The sequence below is a fragment of the Silurus meridionalis genome, chromosome 26 (genome assembly GCF_014805685.1).
Source record: "Silurus meridionalis isolate SWU-2019-XX chromosome 26, ASM1480568v1, whole genome shotgun sequence".
Classification (NCBI taxonomy): Eukaryota; Metazoa; Chordata; class Actinopteri; order Siluriformes; family Siluridae; genus Silurus; species Silurus meridionalis.
In genome coordinates, this window is record NC_060909.1 from 8180739 (window position 1) to 8203372 (window position 22634).

The following is a 22634-nucleotide window of genomic DNA, read 5'->3' on the forward strand; positions in this document are numbered from 1 at the left end:
AGCATGTTTGAGCAAGGCAATAAAAAAAATTGTTATGGTCTCAAGGCCTTCATGTTATTCATCCATGATGCACTTTACCAGTAAACAAAATCTGATACCCCCCAATGCCCCAAATACCAGAGTAACTGCCATCTACACACTAATCGCTATTTCATAAAATAAAATAAAAACAAAAAACAAATCACCTTCCGCTCAGACCCTAGATCTAGCCAAGGAAGTTGTCCTAAATACCCATGATACTTCCTCGGGCAATTCTATTTTAAAATTAGATCTAACTGGATGTGTGTTTGCCCATTAAGCAATATTGTATATTAAGGAAGAGACCCATTGTGGCAATTTGGCTAAAAGTACATTTGGGCGTTTCCCCAAGTTGGGAACAAACAATGCCAAAAACAAACAAGTATAATATTTGTATTGTGATTTCTAACAGATAGTCTGCCAAAGTGCAAGATTTCTGGTATAGTCTTTAAAGTGGCATTCATTAACTTAAAAAGAGAAAGAAGAAGAAAAAGAAGGAAAAAATATTTAATCACACATGTTGCTGCTTCTTTTATTTCTCTGGTTTTAACTCAATCAGACATTAGATTTTAAGCATGGAGGATCAATACACAGCACCATAAGTTAATAATAATAATAATAATAATAATAATAATAATAATAATAATAATAATAATAATAATAATAATAATAATAATAATTAGTTATATACAGTTAAAAATTAGTTACTTTACATTTTGATGTTGTTCACCTTTAGATGTTTAAAATGTTTGTAATACACTATATGAGCAAAAGTATGTGGACACCAGCCCTACACACTCATATGTACTCCCTCCACAGAAGTTTGCTACAAAGTTGAGAGCACACATTTCCTTTAAATTGTCTTTGAATGCTTACAATTTGACTACACTGGAGCTACGAAGCGCAGACCTGTTCCAGTATGGCAGTGCATCTCTGCTCAAAGCGATTTCCATGAAGACATTGCATGCTGAAGCTGGAGCTGAAGAACTTTAGTGTTCTTTACAGAACCCTGACCTAAACCCCACTAAACACCTTCAGGATGAACGGGAATCTTGACTACGTTCTGGATGGGTCAGTTCAGTGTCTGATTTTTGCTAATGATTCTGTGACAATAAGTGCAAATCCCCCAGACACTCTAAAACAAAGGCACCCAAACTTTTTCTATAAAGTGCCAAATATTTGACTTTATTAAGGGACACTGGCTGAAAATAAAGTTTTCATTATACTAACCATAATAGTAAAAATTAAGTTGTCGTGGTTCCTTTCATGTATGATTTAATATTAATATTTATATTTAGAAAATAAATTAATAGGCATACTGTACATAGAAAGTATGACTCTGTAATCTTCTTAACTAATTGAGTTTTAAATTTTGAGTTCTAGTTCAGTGAAACATAGAACAATGTGAAACAATCCAATGTATTGTACAATAGAGTTCAATGCCTAATACAACTATTCAGTGATCTCTATTGAGAGACATGAAACTGGTCCTTATTTTTTAAAGCTTATTCCAAATGCAATTTAACCCCTTTTTTCGACAAAGCATATATGGCATGGTTGGCCAAATCAAATGTCACCACTCTGCAAGCCCTTGTTTAAGCATCTCTGATTTAAAATATAGCAAAAACCCTTCAAAGAAAGTGGAGGTTATTATAAGAGCAAAGTGGGACTAAATGGGATGGAAATGGGATGCTGAAATAACACATATGAACAGGAGTCCTGTATAATGTACAAAAAATTGTATCTATTGTACCTTTAATTTTGGTTTCCACATTCTGTTGCATTGGCTTGAGGAGCAACATCATGAAGCTGCAAGTGCCTTAAAAACCAAGCCACCATTTTGTTGGTTTAGGTGGATAAATATTACTCTACTGCTATCTGCTGGGATCACATATGTAATACAGCTGTGAGAACACTGCTAATCTTTTAACTATTGTACAGGAGACGGTATTGATGGCATTTGGTTCAGTTTTGTTTCGACTACACTGGCCTACAATGGTGAATATTTGAGTAAAGGCTGTTATAGTAAAATAATCAACATTGGGGTGGTTGAACTTATATTTTGTTAAATAATAGTTTTTTTTTAATTAATAAGTCTCTGTAAGCAAGCTGTTATTATACACAGGAAAAGCCAAATGTGTTCAGTGGGGTGGGCAGGTCTCTTGAAGGACACTCAAGTTCTTCCATTCCAACCTTGGCAAACCATGTCTTCATGGTGCATATTGTGTACATGAATATTGTCATACTAGAACAGATTTGGGTCACTTAGTTCCAGTGAAGGGAAATTGTAATTCTACATCATACAAAGGCATTCAAGACTATTGTGTGTTTTTAATTTCGGAGAAGAAGCACATGGGTGGTGTCTTCATATGTTTTGCAGGATATAAACCTGTCATACCCATTTCAGATGATGCTCTGCCAAAGCTGCTATTAAAGAAAACTGTATAACAGCCTTTGACTAATCAGATCCAAGAAAAAGAAGTATATATTTGTCATATACAGTGTGGTGTTGTCTCAGTCATTACATACAGTATTTCACAAAAGTAAGTACACCCCTCACATTTCAGCAACCATTTTATTATATGTTTATTATAAGGGAATATACTATAGAAATGAAAATTGTATATTTTTAAGAGCAGTCAAGGTACAGCTTGTATAGCAGTGGATTTATTGTCCTCTAAAAATAACTCAACATACAACCATTACTGTCTAAATAACTGGCAACAAACGTGAGTACACCATTGTTATCTAGCACTGCCTTAATCCTTCTGGGCATGGAATTTACCAGAGCTGCACAGGTTGTTGCTGGGATTCTTTTCCACACCTCCATAATGACATCACGAAGCTGCTGGATGTGAGACACATGGCGCTTCTCCACCTTCCGCTAGAGCATGCCCTACAGGTGCTCAATAGAGTTCAGGTCTGAAGACATACTCCATCACCTTCAGCTTCAGCTTCCTCAGCAAGGCAGCTGTCATCTTGGTGGTGTGTTTGGGGTCATTTTCATGTTGGAAAACTGCCGTTCGGACCGGTTTCTGAATGATGGGCATGATGTCATTCTTCAGATTGTAGAAGTACATGTTGGAAATTATGTTTCCTTTAATGAACCAAAGCTCCCCAGTACCAGCAGCACTCATGCAGCCCCAGACTATGATGCTACCACCACCATGCTTAACTGTAGGAAAGACATAATTTCCGCTTCTGCAACCTACAAAGCAATGCTTGCAGCACTCATGTGTCTTTTTTTTAAGCCAACTTCTGATGCACAGCACAAGGATTCAACTTCTTTGATCAACCCTTGTGAGGCCTATTCCAAAGTGAACCCATCTTGTAAAAAACCTCTGAATGACCATGGCCACTGTAATGTAAATCAATTTCAGGATGTTACTGATCTTCTTATAGCCTCAGAGAGTTCTTTGCCATGAACTGCCATGTTGAACATCCAGTGTTCAGTATGAGAGAATTGTACTTAAAGCACCACATTTTAACTGCTCTCATACAAGATACACAAATGTGTATGGTCCTGTCAAGCAGACAAAAACATGAACATGATGAATAGGACATTTGGCTTTGTATGGTTAAACAAAGTAGAGCTGTTATCACTCAGGGTGTACTTATTTTTAGAGGACAGAAAATCTATACTGCTAAACAAGCTACACATTCACTACTCTAAAATATATAATAATATATAAGTTTCATTTCAATAGTATTTTCCTTTGAGGAGATATACTAAAATGCCTACTGAAATTTGAGGGATGTACTCGCAACTTCAGTTTTAATATAATGATTAGTATAATGCAACATTTCTTTTCAGTCTCTGCTCCTTAATCAAATTTGATATTTTTCCCCTTTATAGGAAAATGTTTGGGAAGCTCTGTTTGAGAGCATGTCTGGAGGGATTTGCACTTTTAATCACAGAAGCATTAGCAAAATCAGACAGTGCCCTGGCACGTCCGGCACTAGTCAGGATTCTCGTTCATCCTGAAGGTGTTTAGTGGGGTTGAGGTCAGGGTTGAAGTTCTTCCTCAAGTTCTTCACTTCAGCTTTAACATGTGCACAGATGCACTGCCATACCGGAACAGGTCTGAGCTTTGTAGCTCCAGTAAATGGAAATTGTAATTGTCTAGCATTCAAAGACATTATACATATAAACTGTGTGCTATCAACCTCGTGCCAAAATTCTGGTGAAAAACTGCATATGAGTGTGTAGGGCTGGTGTCCACATAATTTTGCAGCAGGTATAGACTAAAATTTGTTTCTCTTTTTTTTCTTCTTCTTTCTTTTTTTATTAGTTAAGCTGATTACAGAGTCATGATCTCTATTTATTTATTATTTTTTTATATTATGCCATCACAAATAAGAGGAATCATTTCAGGTTTAATTTTAATCGAATGTATGGTATATTGCAACATTTAGTGTTTTTATTTAGGTTATATTTTTGACCTTTTATAGGAAAGTGTTTGGGTCAGATCTGTTTAAACGCTAAAATAATGGACGCGTCGATGACTGACCTACACATTAGTCTTTTATTTTGAAACCCTCACGCGGCTGATTTTTCCCGGAAGTACGTTACTGGTGTTTCCGCCTCACGTACCGTTCACGGCAATTATTCCTTCGCGGATGCGTTGTGTTGAGTTGGTTCTGTTTTCAGCCAAGTTTGTAGATGGAAATGGTAAAGTAAGAGTTCATTTGCGAGGAAAAAAAAAGTAGATAAATGTTTGCATTAGCGTTAGGTTTTGTGATATTTGCATCCGACTGTGAATTGACAGGGTTTCAGTTCAGTCCTGAGATGAAGAATAAGGGCTGGTGTTTGTGTGCCATCAAGCTGCATTGTGAAGCAGAGTGACGGATCTGTCTGGATCTCTTTCCAAATCTCTCCGGATTTCTGCTTTAATGTAAACTTATTCAGACGTTTATTTTTTATTTTTTGCTTTGCTTTGCTTTCTTTACCGTCTTCATCCTTTATTCAATGCCGCTGCACTGTGTGATATTTGTTTGGGGCTTGTTTATTTAGTTCAGTATGAAAAATCCCTGTAAATATTTAAAACAAATAGACGAACATGCAAATATTTATGTAAAGTAGATATAATCTCATAAACAATCATAAACAAGTGCATAAGTAGAGAAACAAGTGTGCAGATACTGTTTACATCGCACATCTGGTTGATATTTGTGTCATCGACAAATCTCATGTCTTTCTCTGAGAGATTCTGCTGCAGATGTTTTACTTGTTTCCATGTTTAATATTCATAATTAACTGTTTATCAAAAACAAACAGCCAATGATGCTTTCATGCCTATGAGAAGTGCAAAAATAGTATTTTTTAGAAGGCATGTAAGGTTAAAAGTATTGTAATCTAGAAGGAATTCGTTTGCAATCATGTATATGCCATGTATGTGAATAGATTCATAAATTTCTTATTTATGATAGTTATATTCTTATACATCTTTTATAATTATATGGAAAGAGAGTGTAGTCTACTGAAAAAGTGCACGTATGTACTGTATTTCCAGGCTACCTGTGTGTGTACTATGTGATTATTACTGTCATCTGTTCGTACAGAAATAATGAAACGTCTCAAATACTAATTTTTTTTAATTTACCTATTTTTGAGCTTATTATCCAAAATTTGTTAGGGTTAATTCTAGTTATTTCCATCCAGATCAAGCGAACTAGATTGATCCGTCATGTGTTTTAACAATCAGCCTGTATCAATGAATTATATTCATTTTATATTTCTCTTTAAAACTAATTCTTTGAATAATGAACACTAAATGTAGTTTCTGACTGTTTTTGTCTGAATATTTTCCTAGAATTGCATGTCCCTATAACTCCAATGTTTGCTTTATTTTAAACCAGAGAGATTGTGAAGTAATTATTATTTTATTAGAACAACACCATGCTTTATTGGCTTTAAGTTTATATTGTGGAAGAAGTTAGCTCTAGTTATTACTTGTCATAACACATCTGTAAACATCTTTGTTCCTGAAGACTGTTCCATGGTGGAAAAATGGAATAGTTTATTATTATGTAATACAAATGTAATTAATGTGTTTTTACAGACAGTTCAGCTGAGCATGTGTAACCTCTGAGCATGGAGATGGAGCTTGTAAGCAATGGTTACTTCAGAAAGAAAAAACCCAAAGCGTCGATGGAGAAGGCAATGAGCCGGTAATGGATATGGGCAGACTGGAATCACTGTTAATATTAGAAGATGGCAAGGACTGATATGAGGAGGAATTATTTACTGACACTCTGACGGACAGCCTCTAGTGAATAAACAAATAGGTGAGTGTCATAATATCGAATTATCCTTTTTTCTATGCATTAATACAGTGGTGGACGAAGAACACTATCCATGTACTTGAGTACATTTTGTGCTTTTACTTGAGTAAATGTACAAAGGTATTTGCCTGCAAATGTACATAAGTATCCAAAGTGCTTTGATTTATTATGAATATAATGTTCCTATTGAAATGTTGGTCACAAGAAAAACTGTTTATGTAAAAGTATTCTAATGTTACTTTTAGCACACCAATCTAATAATAGGATAATGGTTATTAATAAAACACTGATTGTTTTCTCTTAAAATGATTATGAGCCCATTGATTTTGCAAAAATTCAAAAAGGTTAGTTAAAAAGTAAAGATGTATGAAATGTAGTGAAGTCTTTCCAAATGGAGATACTTTAGTACTGTACAGATTCACAAAAAAGCTACTTAAGTACAGTAACAAATTTAATTTACCCCATTTATTTCCACCATTGGATTATAACATTAATATCCAGTACATGATAATCACAGATATAAAACAGGAAACAAATAATGAAAATTATGGCTTTAGAGCACGGCTTATATTCTTTTTCTAGATTTTGGCGAATATATTTTAAGGGATAGACTGATTTTTTTGAAAACTCAGATTTATACTGGTATTGTGGAATTAAGATTGAATGCTGTCCACTAGTTTTTTACATTAACATTTGTGACATTTAGCAGACGCCTTTTTTTTTTAATCCAAAAGGCTTTTGCAGCTAGATTGCACCAGAGGCTTGGCTGAAAGCATAGAAGTATGATTGAGTCTGGATTATTTAGGCTTGTGCTCATGTTTCATTGCAGTCCATTTTCTCATGGACCTGTGCAGCAGGAACCCAAACCGCACTGTGCCAGTGAGCGATGGTGTTCCTAGACGAGTTGACATTCCCCTGTGCTCCAGGACAAACGGGTGGAGCTGGCCTCCTCACCCCTTCCAGCTGTTGGCTTGGCTTCTCTACCTTTACTTTGCAGTTACAGGTTTTGGAATTTTCATCCCTCTGCTGCCGTCACACTGGATCCCGGCAGGCTATATTGTATCCTTTGTGGTTAAAATTCAAATGTAGAGTCGGAAAATAATCTGGAATATTACATAAGAGCTGCGTTCATACAGGAAGCCCAAATCAAAGTTTCAATGTGAAATCTATTTTAACTGTCAGCCATGTTGCCTCACACTTGTTAATTATTTTTTTTGTGTTGTGTTTCACACTGGTGAAAACGGTCTTGTTGGATAGCTTTTTTTTGCGCAATGATCCCGATTTTCAATCATTTCTGTTCTTTATGGTTGCAATTGACCTTCCAAACCTGAAGTTTTCATTTAATTGGAAGCGAGTGAGGAAAAACAAACTTTAATTTTCTTCAATTATGTAGTTAAAAAGTAGGGCTAGTTAACCGCTAGTAAGTGTTTTTAAGAATGTTGCATGTTTGTGATTCTTAACTACAAATAATTGGTCTGGAAATTAACAAACATCAAGTAAATAGATAAAGTAAATTAGAATAAGATAGCTTTTCCTTTTGAGTTATTAAAATATTTAAGCTTTGTGTTTAAACTTGCAGCTAGTTGATCACAAGTCACCGTTCCATTCAGTATTGTTGTCTACAAACAGATGAGATCGTTTAAAAAAATATTGTGAACCCAGACGTGTGTTGAATTTACATCAACTATTTGAATCATTATCAAAATTTTACCTTTGCATACAAAAGACTGTCTAAGTGAATTTCCCTGTTTCCAGCTTTTCAACAAACAGTTCATTGCAGCAAAAAGCAAGGGAGCAATGGCACAGGAGCTCTCAAGAGTGCATTTGCTAATTTTCTGACCAATTATTTATTGTTGAGACCATTAAAGTTTATAATTTTGCCAGTATTATCTTGACTCTTTTTTGTCCTAGACTAAATGTACCTTAAATTGGACTTTGGACAGTCTCTCGCATCACACTGTGTAGACAAAGGAATAATTTCACATCTAAGTTAGTAGATTAGTTTGATGAATAAATGATTGTAAGGTTACTTGACTTTAACCCAGTGTTTAGTGTACAGGGATTATGTTTGTTTGCCACCTGCTTGTGCACCTGACCGCTGTCTCCATCGACCCTGCTGATTACAATGTCAGAGCAAAGAGCTACAAAGGACCACTGCCTGTGTTCGACCGCACAAAGCACGCACACGTCATCGAGAACTGCCACTGTTACCTCTGTGAGGTGGATGTGTAAGTATGGTTAGATGGTGCAGGGAACATTTTCTGGTCTGGAAGCGGCGAAGAACTAAGAAAGATGTTGGAATGTTTTATACAGATGAACTGTAAATGCAGATTTTATCAAGCAGTCTATTAGGCAAATAAAACCCGCCATTAGGATTTGATCATGTTTAAACAGGATTGCTGAACTGTAATTAGATATCAGAAGGAAGGACTAGGGCATACGCATATGGTATTGTCTGTGGGTAGCCAGCAGGCTCCAAATCCCTAATCAGCCAGCTAACAGCTACATTTCTAGTTCGCTTTACCGTCAGGAATTAACCGTGGTGTTTCCCTGTTGTTTTCAGAGGGCCGAAATCCAAACACTGCAGTGCCTGTAATAAGTGTGTGGCCAGTTTTGATCACCACTGCAGATGGCTAAACAACTGTGTGGGCAGCAGAAACTATTGGTAAGACCTTGTGAATAATGAATACGCAATATGTTGTTATTGTTAAAGCAGGACAGAACAGATGGCTTCTCATGATGCTTTGTAAGCTTGCCACTTTTCTCTACAGCACTGAGAATCACATGTCTGTTAAGCAATGCCAAAATCCAGATCTTGTTATCCTGGAGCACATTCAGATTTCAAATTCAAATCGATTTGCCTGCGAGTGTGTTTTATTGAATTCACACTGCAGACAACCTTGTTACGAAATGAATTAGCTTTGGCCTGATTACAGTGACTCCAGTACACCACCCAATCATTCATTATACTCTTCTAACAGCAGGTTTTATTCTTCATGTCAGAATTGTATAACTCTTTTACAAGGTCTTTATTCAGTATCTTGTTATACATTTGTTGGTGTTGTCAATTTACACACATTTATATGGCTTTTCTCCATTGCAGGGTTTTCTTGAACAGTGTAATTTCTGCTCTGGCTGGCATATTTTTAGTTGTGATTATCGCCACTTATGTTTTTATTGAGTACTTTTTGGATCCATCGAAGCTTCGATCCGATAAACACTTCCAGCAAGGTAGGCTCTGATTTGCTCTTATTGCAACAAAAATCCCTTGTCGATTATTCAGTCACCGGTTCACATGCACTTAAATAATCTGTTTATGGTGTTATAGCTACAATAAATATTATAGATTAATAAATCTTTCCATAAGAAAAAAATCACTTGAATCTCTTTTGTTTTTTGGGGGAAAAACACACCATTTGGTAAAACCCCAATATCTGCTGTTTTAATTACTGTTTTCACGCACAAAAAATAATAGATTAATTGATTAGAAATTCACACATATACAGTGAACATAATTTCATTACACTCTGTTTTGAGATACTTGATGAAATTGTATGTGGTGTCGGAGGTGTTAAACCTCCCTTTTTTCAGCATATTTATGCTGCCCACTTTATACTAACCAGCCGTTAGTCATTTAGTACTTGCTCATTGTTAATGTCTTATTGGGCATAATTTATAAAAATACACCATACCCGGTCAGGGAACCAACCTCAGCCACTCTTAGTGCCGGTCCCAAGCCCGGATAAATGGGGAGGGTTGCGTTAAGAAGGGCATCCAGCGTAAAAACGTGCCAAATCAAACATGCGGATCATGAATACGGATGATCCGCTGTGGCGACCCCTAATGGGAGAAGCCGAAAGAAACATTTTATTATAGGTATGTACAGAATATATTGTTTGCTACTATTCATGGTTTCAGGCATCTGGTATTTGTAACCAGTTTTATATTGTTTGCTACTATTCATGCTTTCTGGCATCTGGCATTTGGAACCTAACCCCCCAGTGGATATAAGGGTATTACTACGCTATTGTACTGTATCATCATATTATGTATTTCATATTAGTTGATTAAAAGCAATGGCTAATGGTTTTCACTTTGCTAAGACTACAGTTCATCCCTGAAGTAACTTCATGCATATATTTATTTATTATTTGCACATATTTCTTTCATTCAAGCTGTTTCTGGTTTGATTGAAAAACACAGACAAACACTCTCCCCATATTTCTGGTTATATTTGTTCTATATATTTCTATTTATGCAATGTATATGTGTAAATGTTTAAAAAAAAAAAAGGTCTGATTAACAATATGTACTGAATAATCTTATTATTTGGCAAAAATTCTTATTGGATTGTTAAATTTTGTAAAGGGTATAGTATGATGACTACCTACCTGACAAATAACCTCTAAAATCAGATACAGGAATGCAGGTTTATCTGACTCAGTTTTCTCTTTGCATCCTTTGTTTTTCCCCACCTTCCTGCCTCCTACGTACAGTGAAGAATGAATCTGTGGTGTGGTTTGTGTTCTTGCCGGTGGCGCCAGTATCTACAGCAGGTCCAGCCATCCCTGCATTGGCAGGAGTAACCATCACGATGGGACTACTGTCCTCGTTACTGCTCGGCCATTTATTGTGTTTCCACATCTACCTCAGTGAGTGCATTACATACAGCACCTTAGGGTCTTTAACACGAGAGCGTAAAGAACCAGTTGAATTGTTAGGCTATTGCAGCTGTAGATCAGTACAGCTACAGAAGAAATTCTAAATTGTTTCTTCTGGGTATAAACTTTACTTTTACAGTTTTATCTCTGGTTGTTACAAAGCCCTGACACTGGAGACTCCTTAGAGCAACATAAACTATATCAATAATAAAAGTTTTTCCTTGTTAAATAAAATTTTTTATACATGACATTATTAGTAATGGGTACTGTTTTCTCCGAACGAGGTGAAATAGAAACGTAACATATTCGATTTAGCATGTTAATATAAAGCTGTGATTTAAAGTTAAACCATAACTACTGTCAGAAATCTTCCCTTTTCTGGACAGTGATAGATGAGAATGAATCAGTGTTGTGGTGTATTATGTTTTTAATCTAATTGCTAGCTGGATAATGAAAATAATTTTTTATGTATGCAAGATGAAGAGAAGGTTTTTATGTATGCAGCCTGATTTGCTATCGGCCATTCCTATATTTTAGTTAAAAAAAAACAATAATGCTGGAGAATCCTGTATGTTTACTCTGACTTGAAAACAAAGTATTTGCTGAGACACGATTATTCATGTAAGCATTGCACAGTCAGGGCTGTTGGTTAAACTAGATGATTCACCAGTTTTATATTTAGACAGCGTTTCCAAGGCTGCCTGCTGGTTAATTGCCCATCATGAGGCACACGACAGACCAGAACCAAAATGAAAATGAGTCCCTTTAGTCATGATAGTACTAATTACAATAACAATTCCATTAAGCTTTAGAGTGCTCCATAAAGCCACTCTGCATTAATAGAAGGTTAAAGACAGAGTTCTAATCAGGGAATTGTGACTAAAAGTAAAATTATATATATATATCTCAAATAAAATAATACTGAGGAAGTGCTTCTGAGTGCTGTTTGCACTGCTTGTAGCTGTTCATCATTGAATTGTTTATTCTGTAGGTTACTAGGTGGCAGTATAATAATTCAAATTCAAGTGAGTGTGTTTGCCTGTATGATTCGTGACTCACTTTTGTTTATTTTTACACCTTTTGTGGGCTTTTGAAAAAGGCTGGGTGGATTGTGGTTGTGTTTGGAACTTGCATGTATAAATTCACAGAAAAATGCACTAGTGTTTCATTTCAAAAACCAAAAATAAAAACAATGAGTTAAAGAAATCAAAGTATTTTAAAACTATTCAAAACTATTTAGAAAACAAAATATTGGACTTTGAAAATAAGTTAACACTGGAAAAAATATTATTAATGTCGAATTCAAATAGGCTGGTTGCATTGTAAATGTATGGAAATGTTATACATTTATTTTGATACAACAGTATTAGAAAAGTATATTGTTAATCTAAAATCAGAAAGCATTTTACAGTTTTACAGCTGAATTTTCACCTCAAATCATATGGTTATTAAAAATAGAAAACTAGAAAAATATATTTGTGACATGATTTATCAGTATTGTGGGGGAAAAAAAATTCATAGCATTTTCCAGCCCTGTAGCTGATTGGGTTTTTGTATTATTTAAGTTTTAGTATTTTATTTGATTTATGGAAAAAAAAAACTACTCTGCTGGTATGCAGAATCATTGAGGATGATTGTTAGTAAATTGTATTTACATACCGTAATTGGGAATTCAGACATGTGGTGTGGTTAAAATTGTGCCACTAGGGGACAGAGGAGCAGTGTGTGTAAGTGCCTAGTAAATCATTTTATATGGTAAAAGACACCAAGATATTGGTAATAATAATATAATTTGCATTTTATTTAACACAGCTATTCCATGTACCATGAAAGCTATTTCCTATACCCAACTTTTCATATGAGGCATTTTGTTTGTGGTGTGTGTTTGCATTTAACATTAATGAACAAAATTGCTTTTGTGAAATAATATATGTATGTTTTGTTAAAGGTGAGGTACCAAAATATTTTATGGGCACACATTTTTTTTTCGGTAGTTTTTTTGTTTCTTCAGGTAGGTTTGATTGTCATAAGCACGATATCTCAAGGATGAGTAGTTTTATAGGATTGATATCGAATTATTTTAGTAACAGTATATGAAACGATTAGCTTTTGAAATGGATTAAAACTGGAGGAAGGGAAGCATAAATGTACAAAATAGTTAATAGTTAAGCAATAGTTCTAGCAATTGTCTAGGAGTTCAAAATCTTAGCACTACCTAGCTGCCACTGCTGCCATTGCCTTAACCCAAAACTGTTAAGTGTTATAAATGAGCTAAAAGTCACTCTGGATAAGGATGTCTGCAAAATGCCATAAATGTAAAAGGTTTTCAATTTGTCATAGTGAAATCCAGTGGGTTTTCCCAGGACACCATGCTGTCAGAATTCAAAATTGATGTTCTTATTTTAGCTTATGATGAATATTGATCTCCTATCATCTCTCTTCTGTCAGTGTGGAACAGGTTGAGTACTTATGAGTACATCGTTCGCCAGAGACACCGACAGGAGGCAAGAGACACTAACAAAGAGCTTTCAGGGAATGAGCCTGGAGTTCCCAAGATTAACCTTATCAAGGTAAACATGCAAATACATGGGTCTTAAGTGACATTCAAGTATGAAATATTCCTGTAGTATGATTAGCTCTTAAATGTTTTGGAGAGACGTCTCTGAAAGTCTCACTGAGCTGCCATGTCTTGTAAATCTATGGAAAATGAGCATTGAAGAATGGTGTGATTACTGGAAAGATTTCTTGAAGTAGAAAGAATCACAGAAAGAACAGTGGTAAAGAAATGGGGGTTTTTGGTAACTTGCATTTATTGTGCAGTTTGAAGTCACACACCTACAGTATACTCTCACAAAGGCAATCGAGCATGTTAATGCATATAACCACTAAATTTTTAGTTAGCTGTAATTAGCATGGTTAGTAAGTTCTGTGTTTTTTTGTTGTTGTTCCCAAGCGGCATGGTGTGTAATGTTGTCAGGCTTGGCTCAGACGCCTGCACCTACGGATCCATATGGTTCTCCATCACGCCAAATTCAGTGGCCTACCCACAATAAACTTAGTGTATTTGGTGTTATGTGAATGTAGAATTAAATAACAAATTGTGCCTTTCACAAAAAATAACAATATTATCCAAAATTTGATAAACAGTTGCCAATACGAAGATTAATTGGGCAACTGATTTTTCTCGTAATTGCTGAATTAAAAGTTTTAAATAGAAATGCAGTTTATAGGCACATGCTGAAGCACACGTGCAGTGACAGTTTGCCACCTCACTGGGGCGCTAACATTTCAGTAGAGCTAAAGAATAGAAGCTCACAGTAAAAGGCAGCGTTTGCCATTTGCTGCTGTTGCTTTTGGTTTATAACCCAGACTTTAATTGTAAAACCTGTTTTGAAACTATAAGCATTGTATGATGCACATATTTCCAATTGTATTTTTCATGAGCTTCACATGTTCACTTTGTGCCCTGCAGCTGCATCCTAGGGGTGAAGCCTTAATGACAGTGTTGCAGATTGTGCCTAATTAGGTAGCAATTTTCTGCACTAAATAAGGTTTCAATGAATGTGTATGGTATACTGTGATACTGTGAGGCAGCTATCCCATTCAGTGTGTTTTCCTGTCCTGTACCCAGCGTTCTTTGAATAGGCAAAGGATTTACAAGGCGCTGACCAGTATGATTAATGAAGATCAGTTTCTAAAAGGATAAAAAAAAAATTATTGTGAGAAATATACTGTCTTTTGCACTTTCTTGCTTTTAGGATGCGGGCTACTCGGGTACGCTAGGCTTCACCAATCCTGAGATGGAGGTGGAGGATCCTGCTATCAGGAGCTCTCATGGAAATCATCAGTAAGACAAGAGAACGAATACTACTTATTGCTGCATGTCAGCTAAAATACATCTTAAATGGCTCTTAAGCATAAAGTAGAAAATGACAGACTAATGACAGATCTATTCTAATCCTTAATTTTAGCAGTTATTTTAAATTCAGTGTAATTAATTATTATTAAATAATATTGTACAGTTACTTGTGTTTTACGTTCTATTTTTATGTATTACATCGTAGACAGATTTTCACAAAGCACCATTTTTTTAAATCTATTTAATTTACCATAGTTTGCTCAAATCAGTCATGTAGCCTGCTGAAAGTATGACCGCTTAGTGTTTTTTTGGGGGAATTTCTTTTTACAATTACTCATAAAAATACATTACTTTACACAAGTACATTACAGTAAAATGATATTTTATTGTATTGAGCAAGTCAAGCACTGCACTGGATCACAAAAAGTCTGTCAAAGTCCATTAAATGCAGTTTATTAGGCAAGGAAACTTGTGGACGTGAGCCAAATCTAAATCTTCATGGTGACTGGATTTTAAATCTACATTCATGCCAGTTTTTCCTAATGCCAAGACAGAAAAAAACGTTTAAGTGGATGTGGCGTCTGTGTTTTTCATTTAAATCACATTCGAGGCGCTCTGTTCACCTAACCAGAGTTAAGCCATGTGTATTTAGCTCCTGTTTATTTATTTTATTCCCACCTAGGGACGTCTTCAAACTGTAGCCAAGCACTTAAGTTCGTACCACGACTCAATCTGCGGTTCAGTAGCCACGATTTGAAGCTGCTGCGTGTCCTAAGAATGTAACTCAATGTCATTTCTTAATTGTAGGCAAAACACAACACATTTGCAGCGTTGTCATGGTGAGCATCTAAAAATACATAAACAAAGTGCAAATTCAGTTGCCGTTCTAATGATTTTAATGGCACTTAGAAATAGAGAAAAAGATGATGAATAAAATACATTTTGAGCACCGTTGCTGACCTCAGCTGTCGCTTTCATTAAATGTAAAAATTGTTGGGCAACACTAAAGAGTTTTAAACTTTTAAGACATTTCAGTTTTATTTCTACCTGGTGTGTTGTAATGGCTATGCAAACACATTTAATACTATTACTATTTTTTTTAACCAGGAATCATTTTTACACATGTTGGTGAATTGAATAATGAGATGGGGAAAAAAAGAGTCAGCTTCACCATCTGATGGGAATTGGTAATGAGATTAGATCATTTGGCAACTGCAAAGGACACACTGTGTACAAATAATTGCAAATAAAGGTGTGAGTGTGAGTGTGAGTGTGAGTGAGTGTGTGTGTGTGTGTGTGTGTGTGTGTGTGTGTGTGTGTGTGTGTGTGTGTGTGTGTGTGTGTGTTTGACCTATTGTGCCTCCAGTACTGTTATTCACAGTTGGATGTTTTAGTCAGGCGCTCACTATCTGTCAACACTGTTGCTATCATTCATGATGTATAGCTGTAAATGATTGAAAGGCTGTTAGTCATTTTGCCATTTTTTTTTTTTTGCTGTCATGCTAGTATTAAAAAAAACAATATGAAAACACTTCTTAACATGGGAAATGTATAAAGGTTTGTGACATAACTGAATATACTGGTTTAACTGTGTGTGCTGTACTAATCTGGCTTGTGTCTCTGTATAAAGGTTGTATGGCAATGGCAGGATCAGAAGCTCCATAGAGAGAATGGTTGATGAGGAGCTAATCCCCACTGTGTCCACAGAGCAAAAACCAGCACCTGGTCCTTCCAAAAACACACAGGTTGGACACATGCTATACCAACATTGTGCACAGTACTCTTTATGGAATTCAGACAGTTCACATTTTTGCTCTTTAATTGTAGCTGTGAAGAGAGAGCAATCATGTGCACATGCAGGGGTTCCTAAACATACCAGTGCTTTCAGAGCAAGCATTAATGTTTGAATATTAGTCTCATTTTTATCATATTATGAACATATTCAAAATATGCCCAGAATATTTTTAATTGTTCAGTAATATTTATATACTGTTATAAAAATATCAGTAGGATTCTGATATTGTTCTGTTCCAATTACTATAATGTCAATTTTGTTTTATGATATTGTCATTTAATGTGGCTTCTTATTGAGAGTAAAGTGCAGTATGTATTTCGTTATGCTCTCTGTAGTGAGAAGACAGTGAACAGTAAACAGAAAGCAGTTGTGATTCACTATAAAAGCATCTCCTTGTTGTTTGCTTTGTTTTAGAAAGTGAATTTTTTTTATTTTTTATTTCGTGTTTGCTATTGGATGCTCTATGTAAAGTAAATACAATTTGAATTTGTCAGTTTAAATATCTCAGAAATCTCATCTCACCCTGATTCAAGGTTCCTGTTTTGATAGAAGCGTACACGCTCATGCACGACACATCCAATTCTGGATGTATCTTGTTGCCGAACTGCAAACTCTTTACATGCACACACACTATACCTACAGTGCATTCGAAAAGTACCTGAAATAACCCCTTCACTTTTTTTAATTTTATGTATTTTGCAGCCTAATACTACAATTGTTCAGTTAGATTTTTTTTTATTTACTCTCAGTATTCCATAATAACAAAGTAAAAAACAAAATTCTAAAAATGTCTGAAAATTATAATTTTTTTAAATACCTGAAACAAAATTGAAAAAAGTGTAGGGGGCCTTGTATGTTTTATTGTGTGTAATATATTGTGTTGAAATGTGTATGAAATACAGTACGATACTCCCGAGCCCTTTTGTAGTTTTAAACCATGTTTAAAACTCTCATATTTTGTTTAGAAAAAAAAGAAGAAAGTGCATAAAATACCAGCCGAGGTGATCAATGACCAAGCCACAGAGATGAGCACAAGCAGAGGCATAGCTCTTCGTTCAGCTGAGCAAGGTAACACACACACACTAGACATTTACTTAATAAATTTTATGAACTAAAAACACAAAATCTTTACTTAAGACATGTTTATCCATAATTCATCATTGCAGTCTCCTAAATGCCTTTAGTTCCTCCCAGGTCTAACACCAAATATATATTAGAGAAAATGTATAATTTATTAATATTTAAAAAGTAAAAATATTAATTTATTGTTTCAAAGCCGATTATTGCAATATTTTAATTGGGTATGGCTATTAGTCTCTACTAATATAAAGTGGATATATGGATATAATATGAAGTATAATATTGAAGTCGTCCCCGCATGGAAGTTTGGTTAGTATTTAATGGTAATTGTAGAAAAACAAAACATTGCATTGCAATTTTAATCATGCAAATATTTTAGGAGATGATGACTTTCCTCATGGTTTTGTCTTGTGACCACCTTTACTGTCATTCTGTCTATATAAAAGACATAACAAATCCCTACTAGCTAAATTGTTAGGTACAGGCAATATTTAAATCCTTTGTCTTTCCATGTTTATTAGTAACTGTGTGACTGTAAAGGTGAAAGGTCAACGTATTTTGTATGTATTTTATGTTGAATCTCATAAACCGGTAGTTATGGGGATGTAATGTAAAGAAAAAAGTTCAGTGTAGTATTTGCTTTAGAGCAGTTATGCTGTATCTGGTACTGTTCTGCCCTGACATTTGCTGTATATTGTGGTTGTTTAGACTGCTTTTATGTTTGTGTTATATTTTATTTGCTCATTGTGGGTGGCTGTTAGCATTGTGATGGTTCCTGCATTCTTTTCAGTCGTGTTTGCTTTGTGAGCATTAGTGATGTATGTTATCCTCGGTGTTGTGTTCTGTGGTGCTCCAATTCAACACAATTGCTAATTACAACCAAATCTTTTTTATAATGCATTTAACTAAATATAAGTATTTATAAGATCAGATAACATACACTTTTATTCATTCCACAGTATGGAAATTTCTGTTACAGCAGCAAAGGAAAATGTGCAAATATAAAGCAGAGACATAGTACAAATTTGTACAGTGCAGTGTATAAATACAAAAGAAAAGAAACAAACAATATAGTAGTTACACTTTCACACACATTGCCCTAGGAAATATTGCACTGTTGTGAATGGTGTTATCGCACAATAATGTAACAAACTCTGCGACTGTGATGTCCATAGATGTCCACAGCTCACATTCACACACACATACATTCGAAAAAACAAACACGAAGTGCAGGAAAACTAAATCAAAATAAGTTCAAACCTAAATGGGAGCTGCTTCAACAGTCTGCCACTCGGGCGGCGCCATACCATTCCTGAGTGATGTGTTAGAATCAATTGTTATATTTTTGTACTGCATTTTTGTGACCTTGTGCATCCTAATCCATAGAGTCCACTGTAGCCGCTGCCACTCTGTCCTCATCCCTAAGCCAGCGCCTTCCTTTCCCAGCATTCCCTGTGCGGGTGACCCTCCCCCCTCTGGCCCCTGTGCAGGCTGCCGGCCCCCCAGCTGAGTACCACTCTGATTCCGCAGAGTCCCTGGAGGAGATCCCTGTAGCTCTGGCACGCCTGGGCACTGCCACACCGGCACGGGTGCCCATCACTACAGTCAGCCATTCCTCTTCCACGCAGCGTGTTTTGCTTCAGCCATTACCCTCTCCACAGCCCAGGACCAAAAAGAAGACTGTGGCTCGCAAGGCTGCGGAAGAGCGATTCGAGATGGCATCCCATAATCCTTTCGTGTTTGTCAGGAGAGAAAGTGGAGAAACTCTAGACAGCACCAGAGCAGAGAATGGACTTGTGGGTTACGTGGGAAAACGCAAGCACACAAGCAAGAAAAGAGGCACAGAGGAGGCAAGACTCAGCTCCAGGTCAAACACACCGTTAGCATAAAATACAAGTAAAGCGACATACAAGGCTTAACAAAATGCTAGCAAAACTTCCACAGATAAGCTGCATCATAAAAATACAAATCAACTGGCACTACAATCTGAGATGTAGCAACAAGCGCCTCAGTTCACCTATGCAACCACCACTGAGTGCAGGCTTTTTTTCGAACTGGAGTCCGATGGATCTCTTGAGAAATGTGCAGTTTCATTCAACATTTCATTTCTTTCAGTAAATTGCTAATCACTTCTCTAATAGCGTTGCACAATTGTATTTGTACTTTTATTTATCATTACACAGTTTTATCAGCGATTAATTCATATTGAATGCCAAAGCTCATGTTTTGTGTACAATCTATAGCAGATTGAAATATCTGTTGACTGCCGCTTTAAACATAAAATCAGTGTTTTTGTTTCTCTTCTGTACTAATTTCTATATCTTTATTTGTAATGTTCTCTGATGTTACTTGCATTTTCAATCGCAAATTTGTCTCCTATTATGACCTAAATACTATATTGTTTACTTTATTTCTTCTCACACTTGCAGAAATGACACTCATTGAGCATGAGCCAAGTCCTACATGTCCCAAATGGATCCCTAAGCCCTACGGTCCTTTTCCCTTTCCATGGTTTGGTGTTGTTGAGATATTAGCCTTTGTTGAGTGAGTAATTAAGGCACAAACATGTAAAAGCAAGCATTTGTGGGACATCCTTAAAACTACATTTACATTCCAGTTGGGTTCAGTGTGACTGGTTAATGTTATTACTCACACAAACACTGGTGCTGAAGATAGTCTGACATTAAGTCAGTTAATGACATTAGTCATGAAACCTCTGCGACACTGAATAGAATTTTTACTGACAATAAATAAATAAATGAACACAGTAAACACATTGCAAAGTTGTGTTTAGTATTGTGTATACGCCAATATATGTTTAATGCTATAAATAATATTCAAGGCTATGTTGATATTTTTCATTTCGAACTTATGTACATACAATGTACTATGTTTTGGTTTTTTTTGTGCAAGTTGGTTGTTTGTTTTTTTTGGTTCAGCATTTACCATTATTGCATCCACTTTGCCTCAAAATGTATGGTCCTCATAAATCACAACAACGTATATTAATTAATGTAGGCTTTGTTAGAGGGAGCAGTAAGTGCATTTGAAGCCATAGCTGAAGAATGTGACATGTCCCATCTGAGTGAGGACCGTAAACTTGCAAGTACACCTTTTGGAACAAGGACTATATCTGCACATGAATTTTGTATGGTAATTTGTGAGAAAATTGCATTTTTTTTTTTTTTATTACTATCAGGGAAAAGAAATTGTTGCTTGTTTTGCGTCATCTTATGTCTTGGCATCACTAATGGATAGATCAGGCCAGTTTTCAGGCTAATTTTAAAAGTGAGGGTTTTTTTGTGTGGGTGTGTTTAATCCAGCTTTAACCCCAGTCAACTCACAGTTCAATGGCGGCCACCATGATTTACATGCATATATCAAACATGTTCGATATTTACGATTAAACATGCTGCAGAGTTGGAGAATATCCCAAATAGAAGCTCAATCTTGATGCCATGTGTTAAAGACTGGTATCAAAGTGTGCACTAATGGGCATGTAATGTATGGGGTTTGTCCTTTGTAGGATGAGCCCTTGCAAAAACTTGACCTATATGGCATCTCTCACATTTTCATCATCTGTATAACTTATACCTTTGGACCAAGCATAAAAAAAAATTGTTGAAAAATCTCTCTTGTACATCACTGTGACACATTAAAACTTTACGTTTTCTACTTCTTACACCCTAGAACTTTTAGCCTTTAACATCTGTATAGTTTTCTAAACTCACGCCTGAACATGACAAAAGCAGGAGCTTCTGTCATATATAATAGTCCCACATGTAGACAAATTCCTGAATTTCTTTACTGAGGTGAGCGCACATTGTGCAGGATGTTTTTTTTTTTTTTTAACATCTATCCCTGCCAAGTGGTGTCCATGGCAACACAGCAATACACTAGACCAGAAATGTGGAAGCATTGCAGATTATTAGGAAACGAGAAATATTTGATGTAGAACCCCATTCATCATGCAAGCCTCGGTTGACTTTATTCTCATGGCCTCAAAGAAAACTGCTGTAACTATTCCATACTTCATAACAAAGTAATGATGCAGGACTGAAGAGGAAATGAGCCTTTAGCTTGACATAGTCACAGATCCATGGATCCTGGGGCTGATTGCTGAATGAATATAGTTGTTGTGGGGCCCATTCGGTTTCAGGGTAGAAACCTTTATATTGGAAAAGAAATCACATAGGAATCGGATGGCTTTCTACATGTAATCTTTGTAATCCTTCCACATTTACAGTTGCTTTGTGGTCTGCATTGTTAAACAATTCACAAGTTGATTTTTTTTTACCTGGAATCATCTTACGATGACCATGAAATATAAATGAAAACAAGAGTAAATTCTGTCATATTGGTCAAAATTCATAACACCAGTTGTTTAATTACAAATCTGTTGAAGTTCAGACTCCAACAATAAAATGTTTATTTTAGTAAAAACTACGTTATTTAAACATTTTTGGCACCTTTCATTAAAAAATGAATATAAATCAAACAATCTATGAATTTATGGGGGAAATTGCACTAGAACAGAATTTCTTTAAGAAATAGCAAAAAAAAAAAACAGTTTGAAATAGCTATTACTTTTAAAATTAATATTAGGAACAACAGTAAAGTGTTAAATGGTTACATACAGTTGTAGAGGAAGCAGGGCTCCTTCAAATGCAACATTTTAAGTTTGTTTAAACTGTTAGCTTGCAGGTGTGGAAATGTACACCCTAGGGTTGTCCTGGAATCATATTAGCGTTTAATTTGATGTGTTTTGGATCAATGTTTTGTAAAATGACCCATCAATAAACTGACAATTTACCACATAGCAGAGGCAATAAGAATTTAGGCTACAATTTTATGAGTTTATTATTTGTTTTTTTCTGTTCATGGTTCATGTTTTTTTGTTTTACTCATCTTTTTAAGATGGTTTTCATGAGAACTC

General features: G+C 35.6%; 1 protein-coding gene across 3 annotated transcripts; it reads left to right on the forward strand.

Moving 5' to 3' along the window:
• The first annotated feature begins 4575 nt into the window (after positions 1–4575).
• zdhhc1 (zinc finger DHHC-type containing 1) lies at positions 4576–20474 on the forward strand. Of its 3 annotated transcripts, XM_046840629.1 has the most exons (13): positions 4586–4690; positions 4788–4913; positions 6081–6306; positions 7133–7362; positions 8356–8531; positions 8867–8968; positions 9407–9534; positions 10800–10955; positions 13413–13534; positions 14723–14811; positions 16454–16568; positions 17584–17686; positions 19085–20474. In XM_046840629.1, the coding sequence occupies exons 4-13, from the start codon at positions 7144–7146 to the stop codon at positions 19585–19587; spliced, it is 1713 nt and encodes a 570-aa protein (XP_046696585.1). In that variant the 5' UTR covers positions 4586–4690; positions 4788–4913; positions 6081–6306; positions 7133–7143; the 3' UTR covers positions 19588–20474. The 3 variants fall into 3 exon arrangements, with proteins under 3 accessions (XP_046696586.1, XP_046696585.1, XP_046696587.1); XM_046840630.1 differs by lacking the exon at positions 4788–4913 and having other exon boundaries at positions 4576–4690; XM_046840631.1 differs by having other exon boundaries at positions 4606–4913; positions 7158–7362.
• Positions 20475–22634: the final 2160 nt, after the last annotated feature.

Bases quoted from the DNA above. Each gene is read 5' to 3' on its own strand.
- zdhhc1 (XM_046840630.1), top strand. From the start codon at position 7,144: ATGGACCTGTGCAGCAGGAACCCAAACCGCACTGTGCCAGTGAGCGAT. The intron at 7,363-8,355 runs GTATCCTTTGTG...CCCAGTGTTTAG, and splicing joins GGATCCCGGCAGGCTATATT to TGTACAGGGATTATGTTTGT. The intron at 10,956-13,412 runs GTGAGTGCATTA...CTCTTCTGTCAG, and splicing joins GTGTTTCCACATCTACCTCA to TGTGGAACAGGTTGAGTACT.